This window comes from Elephas maximus, chromosome 6 (assembly GCF_024166365.1).
Source record: "Elephas maximus indicus isolate mEleMax1 chromosome 6, mEleMax1 primary haplotype, whole genome shotgun sequence".
Lineage (NCBI taxonomy): Eukaryota > Metazoa > Chordata > Mammalia > Proboscidea > Elephantidae > Elephas > Elephas maximus.
In genome coordinates, this window is record NC_064824.1 from 100,118,184 (window position 1) to 100,140,280 (window position 22,097).

Consider the following 22,097-nt stretch of genomic DNA (forward strand, 5'->3'; position numbering starts at 1 on the left):
TCTGTCAGTGTGTCATGCTGTGGGGGCTTGCGTGTTGCTGTGATGCTGGAAGCTATGCTACCTGTATTCAGATACCAGCAGAGTCACCCATGGAGGACAGGTTTCAGCTGAGCTTCCAGACTAAGACAGACTAGGAAGAAGGACCCGGCAGTCTACTTCTCAAAAGCATTAGCCACTGAAAACCTTATGAATAGCAGTGGAACATTGCCTGATATACTGCTGGAAGATGAGCCCGACAGGTTGGAAGGCACTCAAAAGATGACTGGGGATGATTGCCTCCTCAAAGTAGAGTCGACCTTAATGACATGGATGGAGTAAAGTTTTCGGGACCTTCATTTGCTGATGTGGCACGACTCAAAATGAGAAAAAACAGCTGCAAACATCCATAATAATCGGAACATGGAATCTACAAAGTATGAATCCAGGAAAATTGGAAATCATCAAAAATGAAATGGAATGCATAAACATTGGTATCCTAGGCATTAAACAAAACAAAACAAAAAAACCAGTGCTGTCTAATCCTAGACATTAGTGGGCTAAAATGGACTGGTATTGGCTATTTTGAATTGGACAATCATATAGTCTTCTATGCTGGGAATGACAACTTGAAGAGGAATGGTGTTGCATTCTTTGTCAAAAAGAACGTTTCAAGATCTATCCTGAAGTACAACGCTGTCAGTGATAGGATAATATCCATACGTCTACAAGGAAGACCAGTTGATACGACTATTATTCAAATTTACGCACCAACCACTAGGGCCAAAGATGAAGAAATAGGAGATTTTTATCAGCTGCTGCAGTCTGAAATTGATCGAACATGCAATCAAGATGCATCGATAATTACTGGCAATTGGAATGCGAAAGTTGGAAACAAAGAAGAAGGACCAGTAGTTGGAAAATATGGCCTTGGTGATAGAAACAATGCCAGAGATCGAATGATAGAATTTGGCAAGACCAACGACTTCTTCATTGCAAATACCTTCTTTCACCAACATAAATGGTGACTATACACACGGACCTCACCAGACGCATTGAACACTAGTGACCGAAGACCAGGTGAGTTGTGGAATGACATCAAGGACATCATTTATGAAGAAAGCAAGAGGTCATTGAAAAGACAGGAAAGAAAGAAAAGACCAAGATGAATGTCAGAGGACACTCTGAAACTTGCTCTTGAACGTCGAGCAGCTAAAGCAAAAGGAAGAATTGATGAAGTAAAAGAACTGAACAGAAGATTTCAAAGGGCTTCTTGAGAAGACAAAGTAAAGTATTATAATGACTTGTGCAAAGAGCTGAAGATGGAAAACCAAAGGGAAGAACACGCTCTCAAGCTGAAAGAACTGAAGAAAAAATTCAAGCCTTGAGTTGCAATAGTGAAGGATTCTGTGGGAAAAACATTAAACGACGCAGGAAGCATCAAAAGAAGATGGAAGGAATACACAGAGTCATTATACCGAAAAGGATTAGTTGATGTTCAACCATTTCAAGAGGTGGCATATGATCAAGAACTGATGGTACTGAAGTTAGAAGTCCAAGCTGCTCTGAAGGCATTGGCAAAAAACAAGGCTCCAGGAATTGATGGAATATCAATTGAGATGTTTCAACAAACAGATGCAACGTTGGAGGTGCTCACTCGTCTATGCCAAGAAATATGGAAGATAGTTTCCTGGCCAACTGACTGGAAGACATCCATATTTATGCCTATTCCCAAGAAAGGTGATCCAATGTGGAAATTGTAGAACCATATCATTAATATCACACGCAAGCAAAATTTTGCTGAAGATCATTCAAAAACAGTTGCAGCAGTGTATCGGCAGGGAACTGCCAGAAATTCAGGCCAGTTTCAGAAGAGGGCGTGGAACCAGAGATGTCATTGCTGATGTCAGATGGATCCTGGCTGAAAGCAGAGAATACTAGAAGGATGTTTACCTGTGTTTTATTTACTATACAAAGGTATTCGACTGTGTGGATCATAACAAATTACGAATAACATTGTGAAGAATGGGAATTACAGAACACTTAATTGTGCTCCTGAGGAACCTTTACATAGATCAAGAGGCAGTTGTTTGGACAGAACAGGGGATACTGATTGGTTTAAAATCAGGAAAGGTGTGCATCGGGGTTGTATTCTTTCACCATACCTATTCAATCCATGTACTGAGCAAATAATCCGAGAAGCTGGACTATATGAAGAAGAACGGGGCATCAGGATTGGAGGAAGACTAATTAACAACCTGCGTTATGCAGAGACACAACCTTGCTTGCTGAAAGTGAAGAGGACTTGAAGCACTTACTAATGAAGATAAAAGACCACGACCTTCAGTATGGATTGCACCTCAACATAAAGAAAACAAAAATCCTCACAACTGGACCAATGAGCAAAAACATGATAAACAGAGAAAAGATTGAAGTTGTCAAGGATTTCATTTTACTTGGATCCACAATCAATAGCCATGGAAGCAACAGTCAAGAAATCAAAAGACACATTGCATTGGGTAAATCTGCTGCAAAGGACCTCTTTAAAGTGTTGAAGAGCAAAGATGTCACTTTGAAGACTAAGGTGCACCTGACCCAAGCCATGGTATTTTCAGTCGCATCATATGCATGTGAAAGCTCGACAATGAATAAGGAAGACCGAAGAAGAATTGATGCCTTTGAACTGTGGTTTTGGCAAAGAATATTGAATATACCATGGACTGCCAAAAGAACGAACAAATCTGTCTTGGAAGAAGTATGACCAGAATGCTCCTTAGAAGCAAGGATGGCGCGACTGCATCTTACATAGTTTGGACATGTTTTCAGGAGGGATCAGTCCCTGGAGAAGGACATCATGCTTGGCAGAGTACAGGGTCAGCGGAAAAGAGGAAGACCGCAACGAGATGGATTGACACAGTGGCTGCAACAATGAGCTCAAGGGTAACGACGATTGTAAGGATGATGCAGGACCAGGCAGTGTTTCGTTCTGTTGTGCATAGGGTCGCTATGAGTCAGAACTGACTTGACGGCACCTAACAACAACGACAGGATCATATCGTCTGGGAACAGGGATAGTTTTACTTCTTCCTTTCCAATTTGAATGTTCTTTATTTCTTTTTCTTCCTTATTGCTCTAGCTACGACCTCCAACACAATGTTAAATAGGGGTGATAATAAAGGGCATCCTTATCTTGTTCCCATTCTCAGGGGGAATGCTTTCAGCCTCTTTCTGTTGAGAATGATGTTGGCTGTTGGTTTTGTATAGATGCCCTTTATTATATTGAGGAATTTCCCTTCTATTCCTATTTTATTGAGAGCTTTTGTCAGGAATGGGTGTTGAACTTTATCAAATGCCTTTTCAGTGTCGACTGAGATGATCATGTGATTCTTTTCTTTCATTGTATCTATGTTACGGATTACACTGATTAATTTTCTAATGTTGAACATCCTTGCATACCTGGTATGAATTCCTCTTGGGTTGTGGTGTATTAGTTATTTGATATGATGCTGAATTCTATTGGCTAGAGTTTTGTTGAGAATTTTTGCACCTATATTCATGAGAGATATTGGTCTCTAATTTTTTTTTTTTTTTTGGTGTCTTTGCCTGTGTTTGGGATCGGGGTTTTGCTGGCTTCATAGAATGAGTTTGGGAGTATTCCAGCTTTCTGAGCTTTGATTTCCTAAATGTCTCCATGACACCTGCCCTGCCTGCCTTAGAAGAAGTAGTTACCATGGAGGATGTGTGATGGTTAATGTTATGTGTCTGCTTGGCTAGGCTATGGTTATCAGTGGTTTGGTTGACACTATGTAATCACCTTTCATTTTGTGGTCTGATGTGAGCAGCCTATCAGTTGAAAGAGGAGTTCCCTTGGGGGTATGTCCTGCCTCCAGTATATAAGTGATATTCTCACAAAGCTCTCTTTCTCAGCCCTGAACTCTTCTCATCACCTGAACTTTGGTTCTTGGAACATAAGCCTGCAGAAATCTCTGGCCTGCTGCCTTACCTGCAGATTTTAGATTCATCAGCCCCTGAAACCTTGTGAGCCAGCAGAGGTCTTTAGCCTGTTGCCTGACCCATAAATTTGGGACTTGCCAGCCCCACAATCATGTCAGCCAATTCCTTAAAGTAAATTTCTCTTTCTACATAGTCTTCTCTGGTTTTGCTCCTCTAGAGGATCCAGACTAAGACAGGACAGAATGAGATAAAACCAAATCCGCTGCCATCGAGTCGGTTCCAACCCATAACAACCCTACAGGACAGAGCAGAACTTTTGATTAGCATCCGAGCTCTTAACCACTGCACCACCAGGGCTCTGGAATGAGACAAAGTAGGGAAAATCATTAAAAGTGACTCTTGACACTTGCCCTTGGGTTTGAAGTACCCCATTTCTTAGACTAAATGGGTATATTATGAAGCAAAAACACTGAGGACCATCAGCTCATCTGTGCTCAACCTTCAAGAAAATATTGGAAAACCTAGGCTGGTGACATGAATATTGCCATCACAGCTGAACAATTATCTAAATTTCCTCCTTTCTAGCTCAGTAGTATGAATTCTTATCTGCAGCAGTTTCGTTTGGGAAGTAGAGGGGGCGGGGCTTAGCAATTAACACGTTGCAGAATATGTAGGCTGAGGTCAGTGATTGTAAACTCTTCTATACGCCCATTACTGCGTGATGATTTCACAACAAAAGAAATCAAAAAATTAAAATCACTGCTGATATAAACTTTATTTTAGACCACTCTTTAGGTCTCTCCCTCCAAGCATTTTTACAGGCCCAACAGGAAATGAAATAGATTGATTTGAATGTAATTTTTCTCCCCTTCCCTCACCATTCTCTGGCAGCAGACAAGGCCAATGGCTAGAGAGTGAAAGTAGGTAGGGGGGCCCAATCTAATCCACAAATCAGGCCACCGTGGCCCTCGAATTAGTTACAGGCACTTAATTTGAAAGCAGCAAGCAAACAAACATGCAGGATCAGAGGATTTTTGTTTCACTGCCGATGTTGATCTTTGAATAGTATCCTGTAGTTCAAATCCAGATGAACGGGAAGGAGGTGTTACAGTGAGCTAAGGTGAGGTTTAGGCCTTCTTGGCTTCCTCAGGGAGATTTATAGATCAAAAGGTCTCAAAGCAAATTAGCAGACATGGGTCTCTGGAGCAGGTCTTCAGGTGGGAGCTGAAAATATGAAGGGTGGAAGCCACCGGGAGGTTAAGTCAAATCAAGCTGTCCTCACTTTAAATTGGGTGGGAGCCAACCCCCACGCCACTGCTGCTCCTGCCACACCACTGGATCTTCCCTGTCCCTGGAACTAAAGACCATGTACATTATGCATTTCGATGTAAATAATTCAACAGGTGTATGTCTCAAGATGAGGGCACGAAATGGTTTAGATAAAGTGAATTAATAATGATCCTTGCAATCACAATTAGAATTTAACCAACTTGAGATTCATGACTTACCTGTTAAAAAAAAGTGGTAATTATTCATCTTCATTAGTAAAAAGCCCTAAGACCAGGAGAGCCTAGGGTGAATGCCTGACAAACGGCAAGAGCTGAAGCCTGAGACCCCCACTCATCCTCAGCACTGCCCCTTGGATGCCTCCAGCCACTCACCCAGTCCTACTGGGCGGGGCCTGCGGGAGGAGGGGGCATGTGCACAGGGACCCGAGAGTGTAAAATCTCATCTGAGACCCTCCTACCTGTATTCAAGCCCTGGCTCTGCCACTTGTCAGGTGACTGGCATCAAACTTACTTCCCACATCTGTACAACATGACTAAAAATTAATACCTATCTTACAGATGTTATGAGCTTAATAATAATAACAACAAAAAAAAGGGTGACTGGCATCAAACTTACTTCCCACATCTGTACAACATGACTAAAAATTAATACCCACCTTACAGATGTTATGAGCTTAATAATAATAACAAACCAAACCAAACCAAACAAAACAAAACAAAACCAGTTTCCAACCCATAGCGACCCTATAAGTAGAACTGCCCCATAGGGTTTCCAAGGAGCAGCTGCTGCATTCAGACTACCGACCTTTTTGTTAGCAGCCATAGCACTTAACCACTGTGCCACCAGGCCATATTTATTTATTGAGAACTCTCTACTCTTTCCCATGGGGTTGCTATGAGTCCTGTAATTCTGCTCAGGGAGGTGGAGCATGAGGCCTAGTATTTTTTAACCTCTCCAGTTATTTCTGAGGTCAATCCAGTTGAGAATTGTGGTTGTATATTAATGTGCAGGCAGTGATTAACCATTCAGGGTCTTAGAGACAAACCTCATTTTGTCACTCATTAGCTGAATGAGCTTGACCAAGTCTTTCATACTCTCTAAGCCTCGGTTTCCCCATCCATAAAATGGGAATAAAAAAGCCTGTTTCAGCTTCCTGGTTTTTAGCTTGCATCTTGATGAATATATCATCTCTCTCTTCTGAATGGTTGGAAAATTGGGCACCAGTTCCTTTAAATATTAAACATATGTTTTTAGAGAGTCATCTCTGTTTTGTTTTAGGAAGTTTATTCTGTAGTTTCTTCTGAGAATTGTTGAGAAGCTGACACAGTTCAGGTGAACTGTGTCACACACAAACGGTTTGATAATTGTTCCCCGGTGTCATTATGCGGGTGACTCCTGAGAGCCCAAGGACCTTCTGACCTTTGTGACAGGGCATTCTGTCTTAGTTTCGATTTGTTGTTCTTCCATCCACATGGTTCTTTCCAATCCTAAGTGTTGCAGTGGAGGTGGAGGTTTAGTGTGTTGTAGAAGGAAAATCCTTGTCTTTGTCCCAACAAGGCTGAGATTAAATCTAAATGACTGTCTGAGCCTCAGTTTCCACATCTATAAAATGGGAGAACCGTCCCCTGCGGTATGAATTAGAGATAATTCATGTAAAGGATGCGACATACGGTTCTTGCTCTATTGTTAGTGTTTTGGTTATGAAATGTATCAAGGTGTGAAAGGAAAAGGGCAGAAAACACAAACACCACCAGGGGCCTGTTTTGATTAAAAAAAAAAAAAGCCCTTGAGATATCATCTGAGGGAGCTGGTCCATGGCTTCAGTGCCTAGATTTGGACCACAGCACAGAGGGAAAAATCGTCTTCCTCGGCCCTTTCAAGGGAGAATGGCATGTTACTTGCCAAGACAATCTCTCTGAAAATTACAGGGGTTATTAATGCTAAGGTCCCTGGGTGCTGCAAACGGTTTGCACTTTGCAGTTCGTATCCATCCAGTGGCAACGTGGAAGAAAGGCCTGGCTATCTGCTTCTGTAAATATTACAGCCAAGAAAACCCTATGAAGTAGCTCTACCCTGTAATGCATGTGGTTGCCTTGAGTCCACGACAATGGGTTTGGTTTTTTACTAATACTGGTGTACATGCTTTACAGTAAAAAATACTAAATGGATTTGGTGTGTTAAGTGTGTTATAGTAAAGCATGTTCCAGTATCCTGGTTTTCAGTTTGCACCTTGTTGAATGTGCCATCTCACTTCTGAACGGCTGGAAAATTGGGCATCTGTTCCTTTAAACATCAAACATATCGTCAGAGGGAGTTGTCTCTGTTTTCGCGTTTTAGGAACAAAGTTTTTTCTTCTGTTGAGGATTTTTGTTTTCTCGTTTGCTGAAAACCAGATTCTGCCTTTCTGCTCAAGGGCGACGTCTTCACAGACGCTCCTCCTTTTGTGTCTTGTGATTTTTTTTTTTTTTAAGCCCTGCTGAGTTCTCCGGTTCTGAACGGGAAGACTAGAGAACCATACATTCCGGCCCTAGAGAAGGTTGCCTGAAATACAACCAGGAAGTGAGTCTTCAGCGGGAGGCAGACGCTAGTAATCGAAAGTAAAAAGAAACTTGTTCCTGGAGGCTCTTCCCCCTGTTTAGTTTATAGCGAATTTTCTGTAGTCTGTGAGCAGGTATTAGGAAGTTTAAGTCCATAGTCAGGCAGTTTGAGGTTCCTACATCGGGTACTCAGGGACTATGATGGTGCTGGGAGAGGGGAGCCGGTGAGTGCCCGGTGCAGAGGTGACTTCTTCAAGGGGAATCTTGTAAACACACCACCTCTAAGCTCACTCACTCGGCAAGCTGCTGGGACCTGCCCCACTAAGGGCGCCTGTGGGTCTGTCGGGGCCTCACATCCCGAATCTGCTTTCTCAGAACCATGGCCATGGGCCCGACTGCTTTTTCACTCTGGTTAATTCCTCTGCTAGCTTTCTCTCCTGGGGTCTCCTGGTCTGCTGCCACAGATACACACACACTGTCCCCGTGCTGCCGCACAGGTTTGGAGATTTGGGACGCCTTTACTGATCTATTTCTATTTTTTGTTTTGTTTTGTTCTTCCGTTGGGAGAGGGCAGGTGGTCGGATTACTCATTCTTTCAGATCCGGACTGTTTCGTGAGGCCCACAGCCGGCTTAGCCCCTCTCAGGTTTTCTGTACTTCCTGTGGTCTCTCCGCCCCCGCCCGACTTCCCGTCCCCCTCGTACCCAAAAAACAGCTTTTTAATGCTTTTATTTGTGTCCGTGATCTGTCTCTTTGCAAAACGTATTGTTGTTTTGTGTTTTTAACTGTGTGACCTTGGACAAAATAAGTAATTTTTCTGTGTCTCTGCTTCCTCCACATGAAATGGGATTGATACTGGGAATCCTGTTTTTTTCTTTTTTTTCCTGAGGTGGTGATGGGAGTTTCAAAGAAAAAAAAAAACCCGTGTAAATCACTTAGAACAGTGACCGGCATGATCAGTGTTCTATTCAGTGTTAGCAATTAGTATTATGCTTTAGTATTATTATGTGTTGTATTTCGCTTATCCTGTTTCTTACCCTTTTTTCCGCTCTGCAGTGTTTTAAGCTCTATCTACTTCGCCAGCTCCCAATTTCTAACCGCTAAAAAAAAAAAAAAAAAATTTTTTTTTTTTTTTTTTACATACAACATCTCCACAAATCCACTGGTGGACCTAGTTAAGAACTTGTCTGGGATGTGGACCCAGGAGGAGGATTGCTGGTCATGGTGTACATGAATGCTTGATCAGACCGAATACTGCCAGCTAGCTTTCATGAAGCTTCCATTTGCTCACATGTCCAACAATCCTGGGTCCTGGGTCTGATCCCTGCTTCAAATCTTGGCCAGTCTGATAGGCATCTTGTTGCTCTATTTTGCATTTTCCGGATCACTAATGAGTCTGAGCACCACTTCATATACTTGAGCCATTTGAGTCTGCCTATTTTTTATCAGAAAAAAAAAAATCAGGGAGCTCTGGAAACCCTGGTGGTGTAGTAGTTAAGTGCTACGGCTGCTAACTAAATGGCTGGCAGTTCAAATCCACCAGGCGCTTCTTGGAAACTCTATGGGGCAGTTCTACCCTGTCCTATAGGGTCGCTATGAGTCGGAATCGACTCGAGGGCACTGGGTTTGGTTTGATCAGGGAGCTCTGTTTTCATATCCATTGCTGTTCTATAGATTTGCAGAGAATGTGTGTGTTCTAGATACTGCTGCTTCCTTTTTGGGGGGACATAGCTGGTCCTGTTGACAGACACGAAAGATGCAGTTCCTGCCCCCATGAGCTGACTTCAAAGGGCAGAAATAATCACAAGAGAGTGGGACAAATGCAGGGATGGAGTTTGCTCAGGATGCTGGGGAAGCATCAGGAAGAGTCCAGGAACACTTCCTCAGGTTAGGGGTTAGCTACTCACTACCAGGTTTTCGTGCTGTTGTTGTGTTCCCCTTCAAAGTTGTGTGGACAGAATCAATTGCTAGCTAAGGGCATTGATATTATGATGTCACCTTTACCTAGCCCTCTACAGGTGAATAACCCATTGACCCATTGCCCTCAAGTTGATTCCAACTCAGGGCAACCTCACATGTTTGGAGTAGAACTGCTCCATAGGGTTTTCTTGGCTGTAATCTTTATGGAAGCAGATTAGCAAGCCTTTCTTCCACAGAGCCACTGGGTACGTAGGCTCAAATTGCCAGCCTTTTTGTTAGTAGTCAAGCACAAACTTATTTGTACCACCTAGGGACCTCTACAGGTGAAAAGGCACTTTCAAACACCTCATTGCCTCCTCTTCCGTGTACGATGAATCCCTGCCCTCTGTCTTTTTTAGAGTAAGACAAAAGTCAGTTTCAAAGAAGAGAGATGCTTGATTTTCTTTTTCTACTTATTAACATCAGAAAACATTTCATCTGATTTGTGACATGAGGGCAGGGGGCTTCTCTGTTTTGTTCACCAGGGTCAGAGCCCCAGGGCCCAGCTCATGGCAAGGGCCCCTGGATTTGCCTTTTTTAAAGATTGCTGAGCCTTTTGGAAGGAAGGCTTTTGATTCTTGAGTTTTCTAGGTTTCTGAGGATGGGATCTGGTGGCCCTCGGGCTGTGGAGGCAAGCCTTTTATTTGAACGGATATGGGAAACCATGTGAGTTAGCTGTGGAACTTAGCCTTTCTTCCAAGAGCCTTGGCGTGGGCCCCACGATTTCTAGATTATCAAGGCCCGTAAATCAAAAAACCAAACCAGTTGCCATTAATTCTGATTCATGACCCCACGTATATAGAGTAGAACTGTGCTCCGGAGGGTTTTCAAGGACCTCAAGAAGCAAATCATCAGCCCTTTCTTCCGAAGTGTCCCTGGGTGAGTTCGAACTGCCAACCTTTCCATTAGTAGCTGAGTGCTTAACCATTTGTGCCACCCAGGGACTCCTCCAGGCCCTTTAGAAATGCTCAATAAATATTTATTGAAGGAATAAATTAAAGTCTTCATGATGAACCCAGAAAAATCTGTAAAAGCCTGATATATGAAAAAGAAGTTTCTTAGTTAACATTCAGTCCAAGTCTCTCATTTTGGAATGTGAAAATGAGGCCCCAAAGCAAAATGGCCCACCCAAAGGCACACAGCCAGAGCCATAGATCAGGTGAGCAGGCTTCCTGCCCAGTGCCCTCTGCCCTTCAGCACCTGGCTTCTCCTACAGGCCTAGAAGGAAGCATTTTTGCTCAGTCTGCTCAGAGGCCAGCCCTCCCTAGCTCAACCCCTATGACTCAGGAAGTCGTCAACCAGGAAGTGTAGCAGTTCTTGATCTGCTGGTCTTTTCTCGGACAACCGGTGAATGGAGCTGTGAAGAAGTCGCTGCTACAGTGAGGTCTCCAGGATTTGCCTCTTTGGTAAGATCAGCTGAGCCTTTTGGGAGAAGGTCTTTGATTCTAGAGTTTTCTAGGCTGCTGAGGGTGAGCCTTGGTGCCATAGAGGTGATCCTTTTCTTTGAGTGTGCGTGGGGAAACCATGAGGGTTAGCTGTGGGAATTTGACATCTCTGAGAGCCTTTGCGCGGGTCCTGCACTTGCCAGATTTTGAGGTCTCTCCAAATTAGATTTATGCAGTTCTTGGGGGCTCCTGGAATGCTCCAAGTGCAACTGTACAGAGGCCTCACCCTCATTCTGGCCTAACTTGTCAAAGAAGAGAAACCAAAATTTGAATCCCAACTGACATTACCACTGCGGCTACACTTCTATTGATACACACACATTCTTAGTAATTCAATTATTATTTTTTAAAAGAAATTAAAGAGACACAGAACAGTACTGAGAATAATATAATGGTAAATATAGACCTACAAAATCAGAGAACTGTCCTCCTGTGATTAAAAACTTACAAGTGCAGTTATGAATTTTATTCTGCTTGAAAACTACGTGGTTTGTATCTTAGTTTTATTGAGGTGTGAACACCTTTACTGGGTCCATATGAAAGCTCTGGGTGTGGGGTCCCTGCTGTGACAGAGTTTGTGCACAGAGTGGACGTCAGTCAGTTTTGGGGAGCCCACAGTCTGAGGCGGCCATCCTAGATTGAAGGGAGCAGCAGCACCACCTGTTTGGGGCTTGGGCCTGAGCATGGCTCTCAGTTACTCCCAAGCTTTGAATAAGATGCTGATTTTTCTCTCAGAAAATTATTGCAAGTTATTTTTCAGTCTTGAGCTAGATATCCATATCACCGAAGGAGCTAGGATGCTGCAAGGATACTGATGGAGTGATGGTTTCAGATGAGCTGAGATTTATTTGCAGTTAAATTGTGGCATACAATCGATAGAGTTGACACGCTGAGATTTTAATCCAGATTCCAGCATTTACTGGCTTGGCTTGTGACTTTCTGACCTGCTGTCTGTTCTAGAGTGGATGTGTTAAAAACTCCTGGTTGTTTTTGTTGTTGTTTTGGGGTTTGTTTTTTGAGTCTCTTAAAAAACTCTGTAATTTTAATCTTTACAAATACAATGATTCCATTCTTCCTAAAATTTCTTCAATGGCTTCCAACTGCTATTAGAATTAAATCTCAGTCTTTATGGGGCCTTGTATGGGATGCTTAAATCCAAGCATGGACTTGATCCCTTCCCAGCTTGCACACTTTGCTGACCCTGCTTCTAAGCTGTGATTTTGCAGTTGTTGAGTGGAGATGATAATAGCAATTTCTTCGTAGGCTCATAGAAAAATGAGACAAGAAAGAATATTTTATATTATAACATCAAATATAGGGATATATGTGATAAGCATTTATATATCATATATTTATATCTAAACACTTGGGTACATAAATGTATAAAATATAAGTATTCTAAAGTATACACTTTATACTACAGATAAAGAGATTTTTCACTTGATGTATAGCATAGGAGCATTGTAGGGCAAAATTTGTATGTTTATATGTAAATGCAGTCTTGCATTGCTTAACATCCATGATGCGTTCTGTGAAATAGGATGTTATACAATTTGGGCATTGTGTAAACATCATATTATATACTTAGCAAAGCTATATGGGATACTGTAGTACATTTGTATTGTCATCATTAACGTGCTGAGAGGGATTCGCTTTTGTGTTTGGTCCTATATCCACATTACTGGCAATTTCTCTGTATCTGATATAGGTCCCTCTCACATTTTTTGTTAGCCTTGTAGCTTTCAGTGGTGCCGATCCTTTAACAGTTTAGAGAATTTTTTCTTCGTTTTTGAGGATTGCGGTGATTATTGAGTATGACATGCCTAAATCATGAGCAATAGCATTCGCAGATTTTCCACCTTCATGTTGTTTAATGATCTTTTGTTTCACTTTCAAATCTATACTTCTCCTTTGCCTCTTGCTGCTGCTATCACTAGCACTGTTTTTGCTGTGTTTGGGAACCATTATGCACTTCACAGTAATATGTTCTGTCCTCCAGTTGGGGTTTCTGAACTCTATTATAACCTTATATGGATGTGACACCTGGATAGTGAATAAGGAAGATCAAAGAAGAATTGATGTCTTTGAATTGTGGTGTTGGCAAAGGATATCAAATATACCATGGACTATATACCAGAAGAACGAACAAATCTGTCTTGGAAGAAGTATAGCCAGAGTGCTCCTTGGAAGTGAGGATGCTGGGACTTCATCTCATATACTTTAGACATGTTATCAGAAACGACCAGTCCCTGGAGAAGGATATCATGGGTGGTAAGTTAGAGGATCAGCAAAAAAGAGGAAGACCCTCAATGAGATGAATTGACACAGTGGCCATAATCATGGGCTCAAACATAGCAACGATTGTGATTGTGAGGATGGTGCAGGACTGGACAGTGTTTTGTTCTATTGTACATAGGCTCACTATGAGTTGGAAGCAACTTGATGGCACCTAACAACAGCAACATTATAACCTTATAGGACAACGGACGTATATGTGGTCAGACGTTGCCCGAGCTGATGGTATTCGGCACATGACTATATAAATTTATATAAACTCACCCAGGGTGAGTTTCTAAGTGATTTTTATTTTCTTCTTTATACTTTTTGGTGCTTTCTGTAAGGAGTAAAGGTTACTTTTACTATTAAAAAAATACAGCAGTTGATATTATTGTAAAATAATATGGGCAGTGACTCAGATCCCATAAAACAAGAACCACTACACAGCCCCTGTATTTACAGAGCTGGGATGGCCTAGAAGCATGCCCATTGTTAACTGCGTCATTCATCCTTTTCAGATGATTGCTTCTGGGGCACTAGAATTAGAAGTGGGACCTTAACATTAAAAAAAAAAAAAAAAAGACATCTTACTGCAGTGTTTCTGGGAAATCCTGGGACAAAAAAAAAGAAGATTCATCACCATTTCCTTTGTAAGTGTCAATTATGGCATGATACAAAAATCACTTTACAGCATCATCTGGTTATTGCAAAGATCATGAAATGGGTGAAATGAACTGACTACAGAGGACAGGAGCCAATCACCAATCAGATCATATGCAAACTCGTGTCATCCTGGGATGGGATTGTATTATGTTTTTTTATTATAATCTTTCAGAAAATGTAACCACAGCCTTAAAATGGTTCACTTCATCCCTTTTGACCCAGTTATACTACTACTAAGGAGCCCTGGTGGCACAGTGGTTAAAGTGCTTGGCTGTTAACGAAAAGGTCGTTCTTTCGAACCCACCAGCTGCTCCACAGGAGAAAGATGTGGCAGTCTGCTTCTGTAAAGATATACAGCCTTGGAAACCCTGTGGGGCAATTCTACCCTGTCTTATAGGGTCATTATGAGTCAGAGTCTACTTGACGGCCTGCAGTGGGTTTCTTTTATATACCACTCCTCGGAAATTATTGTAAGAAAATAATCAGAGGTGTAATGGAGATTTGCACTTTAAAATCATCCCAGATGTAATCAGGGATTAGCTAATATAAATTATGGTCCATCTATATGACTAAATACAGAGATTAAAAGCCATGCTGTAGAAGAAAGGTAAAGACATTAAGGTACACTTATAATATTAATGAAAAAATCGATCTATGCTACAGAAATATGATGTGTTCAATTATGGGGAGAAACATACATGCATAAATATTTGGTAGAAAAGGTAGTAAAATATTATTAGGTGTTTATTTTTAGATGGTAGGATTATAGGTAATTTTTATTTTCCTCTCATCTTTTCTGTATCTTCCAAAATGAAAACAATAAACATTGTTTTCATTAGAAAAAATATTGTGGAGGGAGAAAAGTAGGTTCTGCTTTCATTTGATTCTTTATTTTATTCTGTAAAATAGGATTTTAACAGTGGTTAAAACTAATTTAAAATTTTAAGGACAGTTGATCTAATGGTACTAAAAAGAGCTGTATCTAGTTTAGATCCTTTACAGAATATGAATAAAAATTAGGTCTTTAAACAGACATTTTAATTCTGGTATGTGTACATTTAGAATGGGGCAGCTGCGGTTCATTGGTAGAATCCTGCCTTCCCTGTAGGAGACCCAGTTCGATTCCTGGCCGGTGTACCTCATGGGCAGCCACCACCTGCCTGTCACTGGAGGCTTGCATATTGCTGTGATCCTGAGGACAGACAGGTGGTGGCTGCCCATGAGGTACATTGGGACCGAACTCGGTCTCCCACATGGAAGGCAGGATTCTATCACTTAACCTCAACTGCCCCCTTCTAAATGTATACACACCAAAACTAAAATTTCTGTTGCTGTGATGCTGAGGAGGTTTCAGTGGAGCTTCCAGACTAAGACAGAATAGAAAGAAAAGCCTGGCATCTACTTTTGAAAATCAATCACGGGGTCGCCATGAATTGGGGATTGACTCCCCTGCAGCTAACAACACATTTAGAATAAGTAGTGCATCCATGTGGTAGAAATTCAAACTGTACAAACTGCACAAAGGGTATGGAATGAAAAGCAAGTCTAACTTCCACCTTCATTCTCAGGCCTCCCCCAAGATCACCCAAAGGCCTCCAGGTCCTCTCTCCTGAGGCAACCTGTGGTGCAAGGGATTGCTTTTATATGGCCTTTCTTGCCATGGTCTTGTAACTCCCACCAAATGAGGTGCTTGTGGCCTACCAAGGGGATTGGATAGCTTGCTAATAATGCAAATAAGGTGCATGATGCCTTTGTGGGGGTGGGACCATGCAAATAAGGTATATGGAACCCTAGTGGGGGGACTGGTCAGTTTTGCCATCCCGCTTGGCTTAAAATGAGCCATCCCAGAGGCAGACAGGGGGACCTCCCTACCACCAAGAAGAAGAACTAGGAGTGGAGCACCTCCTTTGGACTTGGGGTCCCTGCATTGAGAACCTCCTAGAACCAGGAGACAGAGAGAGAAAGCTGTAACACTGGAGATGGCATGGGATGGCGAGAAGCAGAGGAAGAGAAATGGCGGCAGCAGAACAAGGAGACCAGCGCTAAATGGTACGATGGGCTTCCCAGCCCATGGAGCAAGAGTACTGAGTGCCTTTGCTTCCTGGTGGAGTGGGGTACCTCTGGGCACTTATCAGGGAGCTAAACAGCTTTGTAACACTTGCCCGCGCAGGGCAGAGGCTAGCCTGAGGGGTGCAGGGACTGAGGGAGAGGCCTGCCTGTGGGCACAGCCAAGGAGCTGCCCTGATGGAAGAACTGTATCCTGAGTTGTTCCTGACCCTGAATTGTAATCTGTTACTTCCCTAATAAATCTCATCATTATGAATATGGTCTCTGAGTTCTGTGTGGCCATTGCAACAAATTATTGAACCCAACAGAGAAGCAGAGAGTGCTGTGGGAGGGACAGCTAGTGTCAGAATTGGTAAAAAGGTTGGAGAGAAACTGCCAACACCAACACCTCTCTACCTGGGTGCCTCCTCTGGTGGCGGTACCCATTCTGCCTAAGCGTGGGAGGGCAGAAAATGCCTGGGAATGAATATCCTTTCCTCAACCAGGTGACAATAGGGCTTGGTATGTAAATACCCCAGTGCCCTCACCCATCAGAGCGGTAAATCTGAGCACATGCTCTGCATTGGCTTCTAGAGTTCCCCGATGGGTTAAGGTCCAGTTTTTCACTGTGGTTTGATAATGCTCCCTTTTTTGGTTGAATTACCTACTCTGTCTCTTTCCCCCATTTTCCTGCTGGTGCTTCCTTCACCTCGTAAATAAATGACTTGCATTTGAAAAAAAAAAGGTTGGAGAGAGGAGGCAAGCCTGACCTCTACCTCAAAGGAAATCAGCCTTGGGCTGATATTGATGGTGATCCTCTCCTCCCTTTTGTGAAGTTAGAGGAGGTCAGATGACCCTGATGCCATTTTTACACAACCACTGAAGGCAGCTTATTGTATATTTGTTAAGAGATTTGTGAATACACAAATATATGTACCACTTAATAATACATTACGGAGATCACACATATCCAACCATACTGATCTTTGCATTCTTTTAATAGCTCAACAGAATCCCACCAAATATGATTAATAGCTCATTCAACTCTTCTTATACTGATAGACAAGTTGAAGCTGAATTAGGTCTGATTTCTCTGTATTCTGCTGCACCCTGTCACAGCCCTTTGACCATGTATGAATATTTACAAGCTAAGGAGCCCTGGTGATATAATAGTTAAGGTTCAGGTGTTAGCTCAAGGTTGGCAGTCAGAACTCACCAGCAGCTCCACGGGAGAAAAGACCTGGCGGCCTGCTCCCGTACGGATTACAGTTTAGGAAACCTATGGGGCAGTACTACTCTGTCCTATAGGGTCGCTATAGTGTCACTATGAATTGCAATTGACTTGATGGCATACAATAAGAAATAGAAGCTACTTGAGAGCAGGAACTTGTCTTATTTTCCTGTTTGTGTGGGTGTGTGTGTGTGTATCCCTGCCCCCGCTTCCTGTATCCACAGCAAAATGCCTGGTATGTAGTAGATGCAATAGCATTTCATGAAGGAGCAAACCAGTACATGGTACTTTTCTGCCTCATCTGAACATAACATTATATTTTGACCTAGGTTCCAACTGCCTTCCTAACTCTTGACAAGCATGGATTTCAACAGCCTTCTGTTTAATATTGGCGAACAACTGGACAGTGATAAACTGGCCTCTCTAAAATTCCTTAGCCTGGACCACATCCCACAAAGGAAACAAGAACACATTAAGGATCCCTTGGCGTTCTTCAGGGCACTCCAGGAAAAGAGAATGTTGGAAGAGAACAACCAGTCCTTCTTGAAGGAGCTGCTTTTCCAAATTCAAAGTCTAGACCTACTGACCAGGTACCTTGGTGTCAGTAAGCAGGAGATGGAGAGAGAGCTTCAGATACCAGGCAAGGCCCAGGTTTCTGCCTACAGGTGAGTAGAACCTCCACAGTTCGGGGACTTGGAGGTGTGGGTTAAATGGATACATCTTTGTGGGCAGGGCTGACTGAGGGTTGTCTGTACGTTGTGACTTTGGAGCCTCTGGGAAGATGTCCCACCAGGGTCAGAATAAGAAATTGAGAGGTTCTAAATAGCAACAAAGGTCCCTGGGTGGCGGAAACAGTTTGCACTCGACTACTAACGTAAAGTTTGGCAGTTTGAACACACCCAGCAGTGCCTTGGAAGAAAGGCCTGATGATTCACTTCTGAAACTTGGAGTTGCCATGAGTCGGAATCTACTCCATGGCAACTGGTCCTTCTATTCTCAGAGACATGTCTGGCGTGTCCCCTTGTCGTATATCTCACTACTCTGAGGGTTGGCCATTTTGATTTTGAATGATAAAAGAGATATTCAGGATAGCTTTAGTTTAATAAAATTGTGAAATCCTTATAAGGAATTTATTCATGAAGACACCAATTAATCCTAAGAAACAATAGCTCCAGAATTAGGAAAGATGGAGGGTCTCATTTTATATTACCATCTTGGCCTCCTGAAATTTCCACTCCTTCTGCCATGTGGGCTAAGCTGAGGCAAACCATCAATACCAGATAATTATCTGAACCTTTCTGCTGGAGAACTAAAAGATCCCAAACAAGGGCAGGATATGGAAAATCTTTCACACATTAGATTGGGAGTAAAAGGACCAGCATAACCACAACCCACAGCTAGTTCATCATTGTTAAGTATTAGCCAGTAGGTAAGGAATTTGCTAGTGTGGTCACTTTCCATTTATACAAAATGGACTTTTCATCCAAATGGAAATAAGTAGACAAAACTAGATGTTTTACTTTCAAATTATAATTGCTACCTGTAAAATAAGTATCTTATAAACTCTCCAAGTTTATTACTAGACAATGACGCCACAAGAAAGCCAGCAGGTGAGGAAGGTGAAAAAGTTAAATCACCTTGTAATAAGGTATTTTTTATTCCAATTTTTAATATTCTTAATGTAAAATTTATTACAAAATACATTGTAAATAAAGGTAAAAGGGTCATAGTAGCTTTCAACCGGATTCAATCTTGGCCAAACTGAGAAGGCTTCAGAGAAATACTTCTAGGGTAGAGATTTCATGAGAAGATAGGTGAGCCAGATGGTAACACTGAATAAAACTTCTAAATTATTTTTATTTTCAGAATTTTAATTTTCTAGCTTAATTTTGAAGTTAATGTGTTTTGGAATTAAAGTTATTTTGAAAGTTATATTGAAAGGTTTGCTGACTTATAAAATACTCATTTGTTCATCCATTCAACAAGCATATCCCAAGAATCTAGCATGTACCAGGAAACAATAATACTGTCCCTAGATGGTGCAAATGGTTTGCGCTTGACTAGTAACCTAAAGGTTGACAGTTCGAACCCACCAAATGGTACTGTGGAAGAAAGGCCTGGTGATCTGCTTCCATAAAAATTATAGTCAAGAAAACCCTATGGAGCAGCTCTAATCTGTAACACACAGGGTTGCCATGAGCCAGAATCAACTTGATGGCAAAAGGTTTTTATCACTTGTTGTACACTTAGTGTGTGCCAAAGATTGGTTTAAGTACTTTATCCATTTACTATTTATTTAATACTTGCCACTTCACGAAAATGTAGATATTGTATCATCTGTAGCCTACAGATGAGGAAAAAAATGTGTAACATGTCTAAATCACATAGCTCATAAATATGCAGCCAAGGTTCCAACACTGGTAGCCTGGTCCCATGAACTTAAACACTGCACCTCACGGCCCTCTGGGTTTATGGAAAAGTAAAAAGGACATGGACCCTGCTATCAGAGAACTCAGCTTGGTAAACAGACAGTTATGTGTGTTATCCTTTGCATGATACAAAGTCACAGGGAAAGAGTGAATGCAGCCTGAGAACATCTAGGCAATGCTTGAGCCGATTTTTAGCGGGTAAGTGGGAGTCTGCAGATAGCCAAGGGACTAGGGGTGTGGAAGTGGGGGAGGAGGAACATAGCATAAAGTGGTGAGAGGGTAGGGCATCTGGGTGTGTTTGGAGCTTCAGGTGTTTGGTGTTGGAGTCTGTCAGGGCTGTGTGAGAGTGTGTTGAGAAGACTGGGGGGAGAGGGCTGAGGAGCGGTGGGAGAAGATGAGCAGGGCTTAGTTCACAAAGGTTCTTGTGTTCCAGAACCAAATGTTTGGCCTTCCTACCAAATGGAATGGCTGGGAGGATACCGACAAGTTTTAATTAGGGGCGTGATGATCCAATTTACATTTTAAAAAGCGTACTTTCAAATAGCCCATTTTTTTTTTTATTATTGTTGTTGTTAGGTGCCGTTGAGAGGGTTCCAACTCATGGCTACCCCATGTACAACATAACAAAACGCTGCCTGCTCCTGTGCCATCCTTACAGTCGTCATTATGCTTGAGCCCATTGTTGCAGCCACCGTGTCAATCCATCTTGTTGAGGGTCTTCTTCTTTTTCGCTGACCCTCTACTTTACCAAGCATGATGTCCTTCTCCAGGGTCTGGTCCCTCCTGATAACATGTCCAAAGTATGTGAGACGAAGACTCACCATCCTTGTTTCTAATGAGCATTCTGGTTGTATTTCTCCCAAGACAGATTTGTTCAGTCTTCTTACAGTCCATGGTATGTTCAATATTCTTTGCCAACACCATAATTCAAAGGCATCAATTCTTCTTCAGACTTCCTTATTCATTTTTCAGCTTTTACATGCATATGAGGTGACTGAAAATGCTATGGCTTGGGTCAGGCACACCTTAGTCCTTAAAGTGACATCTTTGCTTTTTAACACTTTAAAGAGGTCTTTTGCAGCAGATTCGCCCAATGCAATGCATCGCTTGATTGCTCGACTGCTACTTATGTGGGTGTTGATTGTGGATCAAAGTAAAATGAAATCCTTGAAACTTCAGTCTTTTCTCCGTTTATCATGATGTTGTTTACTGGTCCAGTTGTGAGGATTTTTGTTTTCTTTATGTTGAGGTGTAATCCATACTTGTCTCTGATCTTCATCAGTAAGTGCTTCAAATCCTCTTCACTTTCAGCAAGCAAGGTTGTGTCATCTGCATATCACAAGTTGTTAATCAGTCTTCTTCCAATCCTAATGCAGCATGCTTCTTCCTCTAATCATATAATCCACTTTCTGAGAGTATTTGCTCAGCATACAGACTAAGTATGGTGAAAGGATACAACCCTGATGCACACCTTTCTTGATGCAGTATCCCGTTGTTCTGTTTGAATGACTGCCTCTTGGTCTATGTACAGGTTCCTCATGAGCACAATTAAGTGTTCTGAAATTCCCATTCTTCGAAATGTTATCCATAATTTGTCATGATCCACACAGTTGAATGCCTTTGCATCAATAAGACACAGGTAAACATCTTTTTGGTATTCTCTGCTTTCAGCCAAGATCCATCCGACATCAGCAATGAGACCTCTCGTTCCACATCCTCTTCTGAATCTGGCTTGAATTTCTGGCAGTTCCCTGTTGTTGTATGACTGCAATCACTTTTGAATGATCTTCAGCAAAATTTTACTTGTGTGTGATATTAATGGTATTGTTCAATAACTTCCACATTTTGTTGGATCACTGTCTTAGGCTGGGTTCTCTAGAGAAGCAAAACCAGTAAAGCACATAAATATACAGAGAGAGATTTATGTCAAGAAAACAGCTCACGCTATCATAGGGGTTGGAATGTCCCAAGTCCTTGGATCAGGATAGAGGCCTTTCCCAATTCATGGAGCCACAGAAGCTGGTGAACCCAAGATGAGCAGATCAGAGAGCATAGCTCCTGCTCACAGGCTGTGAAGGCCGAGGAATCCCAAGGTCAGCAGGCAAGACCACAGGGTTTGCCCGGATTCATGTAGCTGCAGGGGCTGGTGAACCCAACATCGGTAGGTCGGGGAGCAGGACTCTTGCTCACAGGCTGTGAAGATCGCCAAATCCCAAGATGGACAGGTAAGCTGCTAGCTCAAGTCCCAAGAACCAGAGGTCAGACAAGAGACAGCTGATGGATCCAGAACA

At 42.3% G+C, this 22,097-nt stretch overlaps 1 protein-coding gene across 11 annotated transcripts in view; it reads left to right on the plus strand.

Annotated features, from left to right (window-relative positions):
* Positions 1–22,097, plus strand: part of LOC126077978 (caspase-8-like) — a 117,680-nt gene that overhangs the window by 83,125 nt on the left and 12,458 nt on the right. For 2 of the 11 annotated variants that reach the window (XM_049887823.1, XM_049887835.1), the window contains exon 2: positions 17,707–18,042. In XM_049887823.1, the coding sequence (XP_049743780.1) occupies positions 17,738–18,042 (305 nt within the window). In that variant the 5' untranslated portion in view covers positions 17,707–17,737. The other 9 variants (XM_049887826.1, XM_049887827.1, XM_049887828.1 and 6 more) reach the window with 9 other exon arrangements.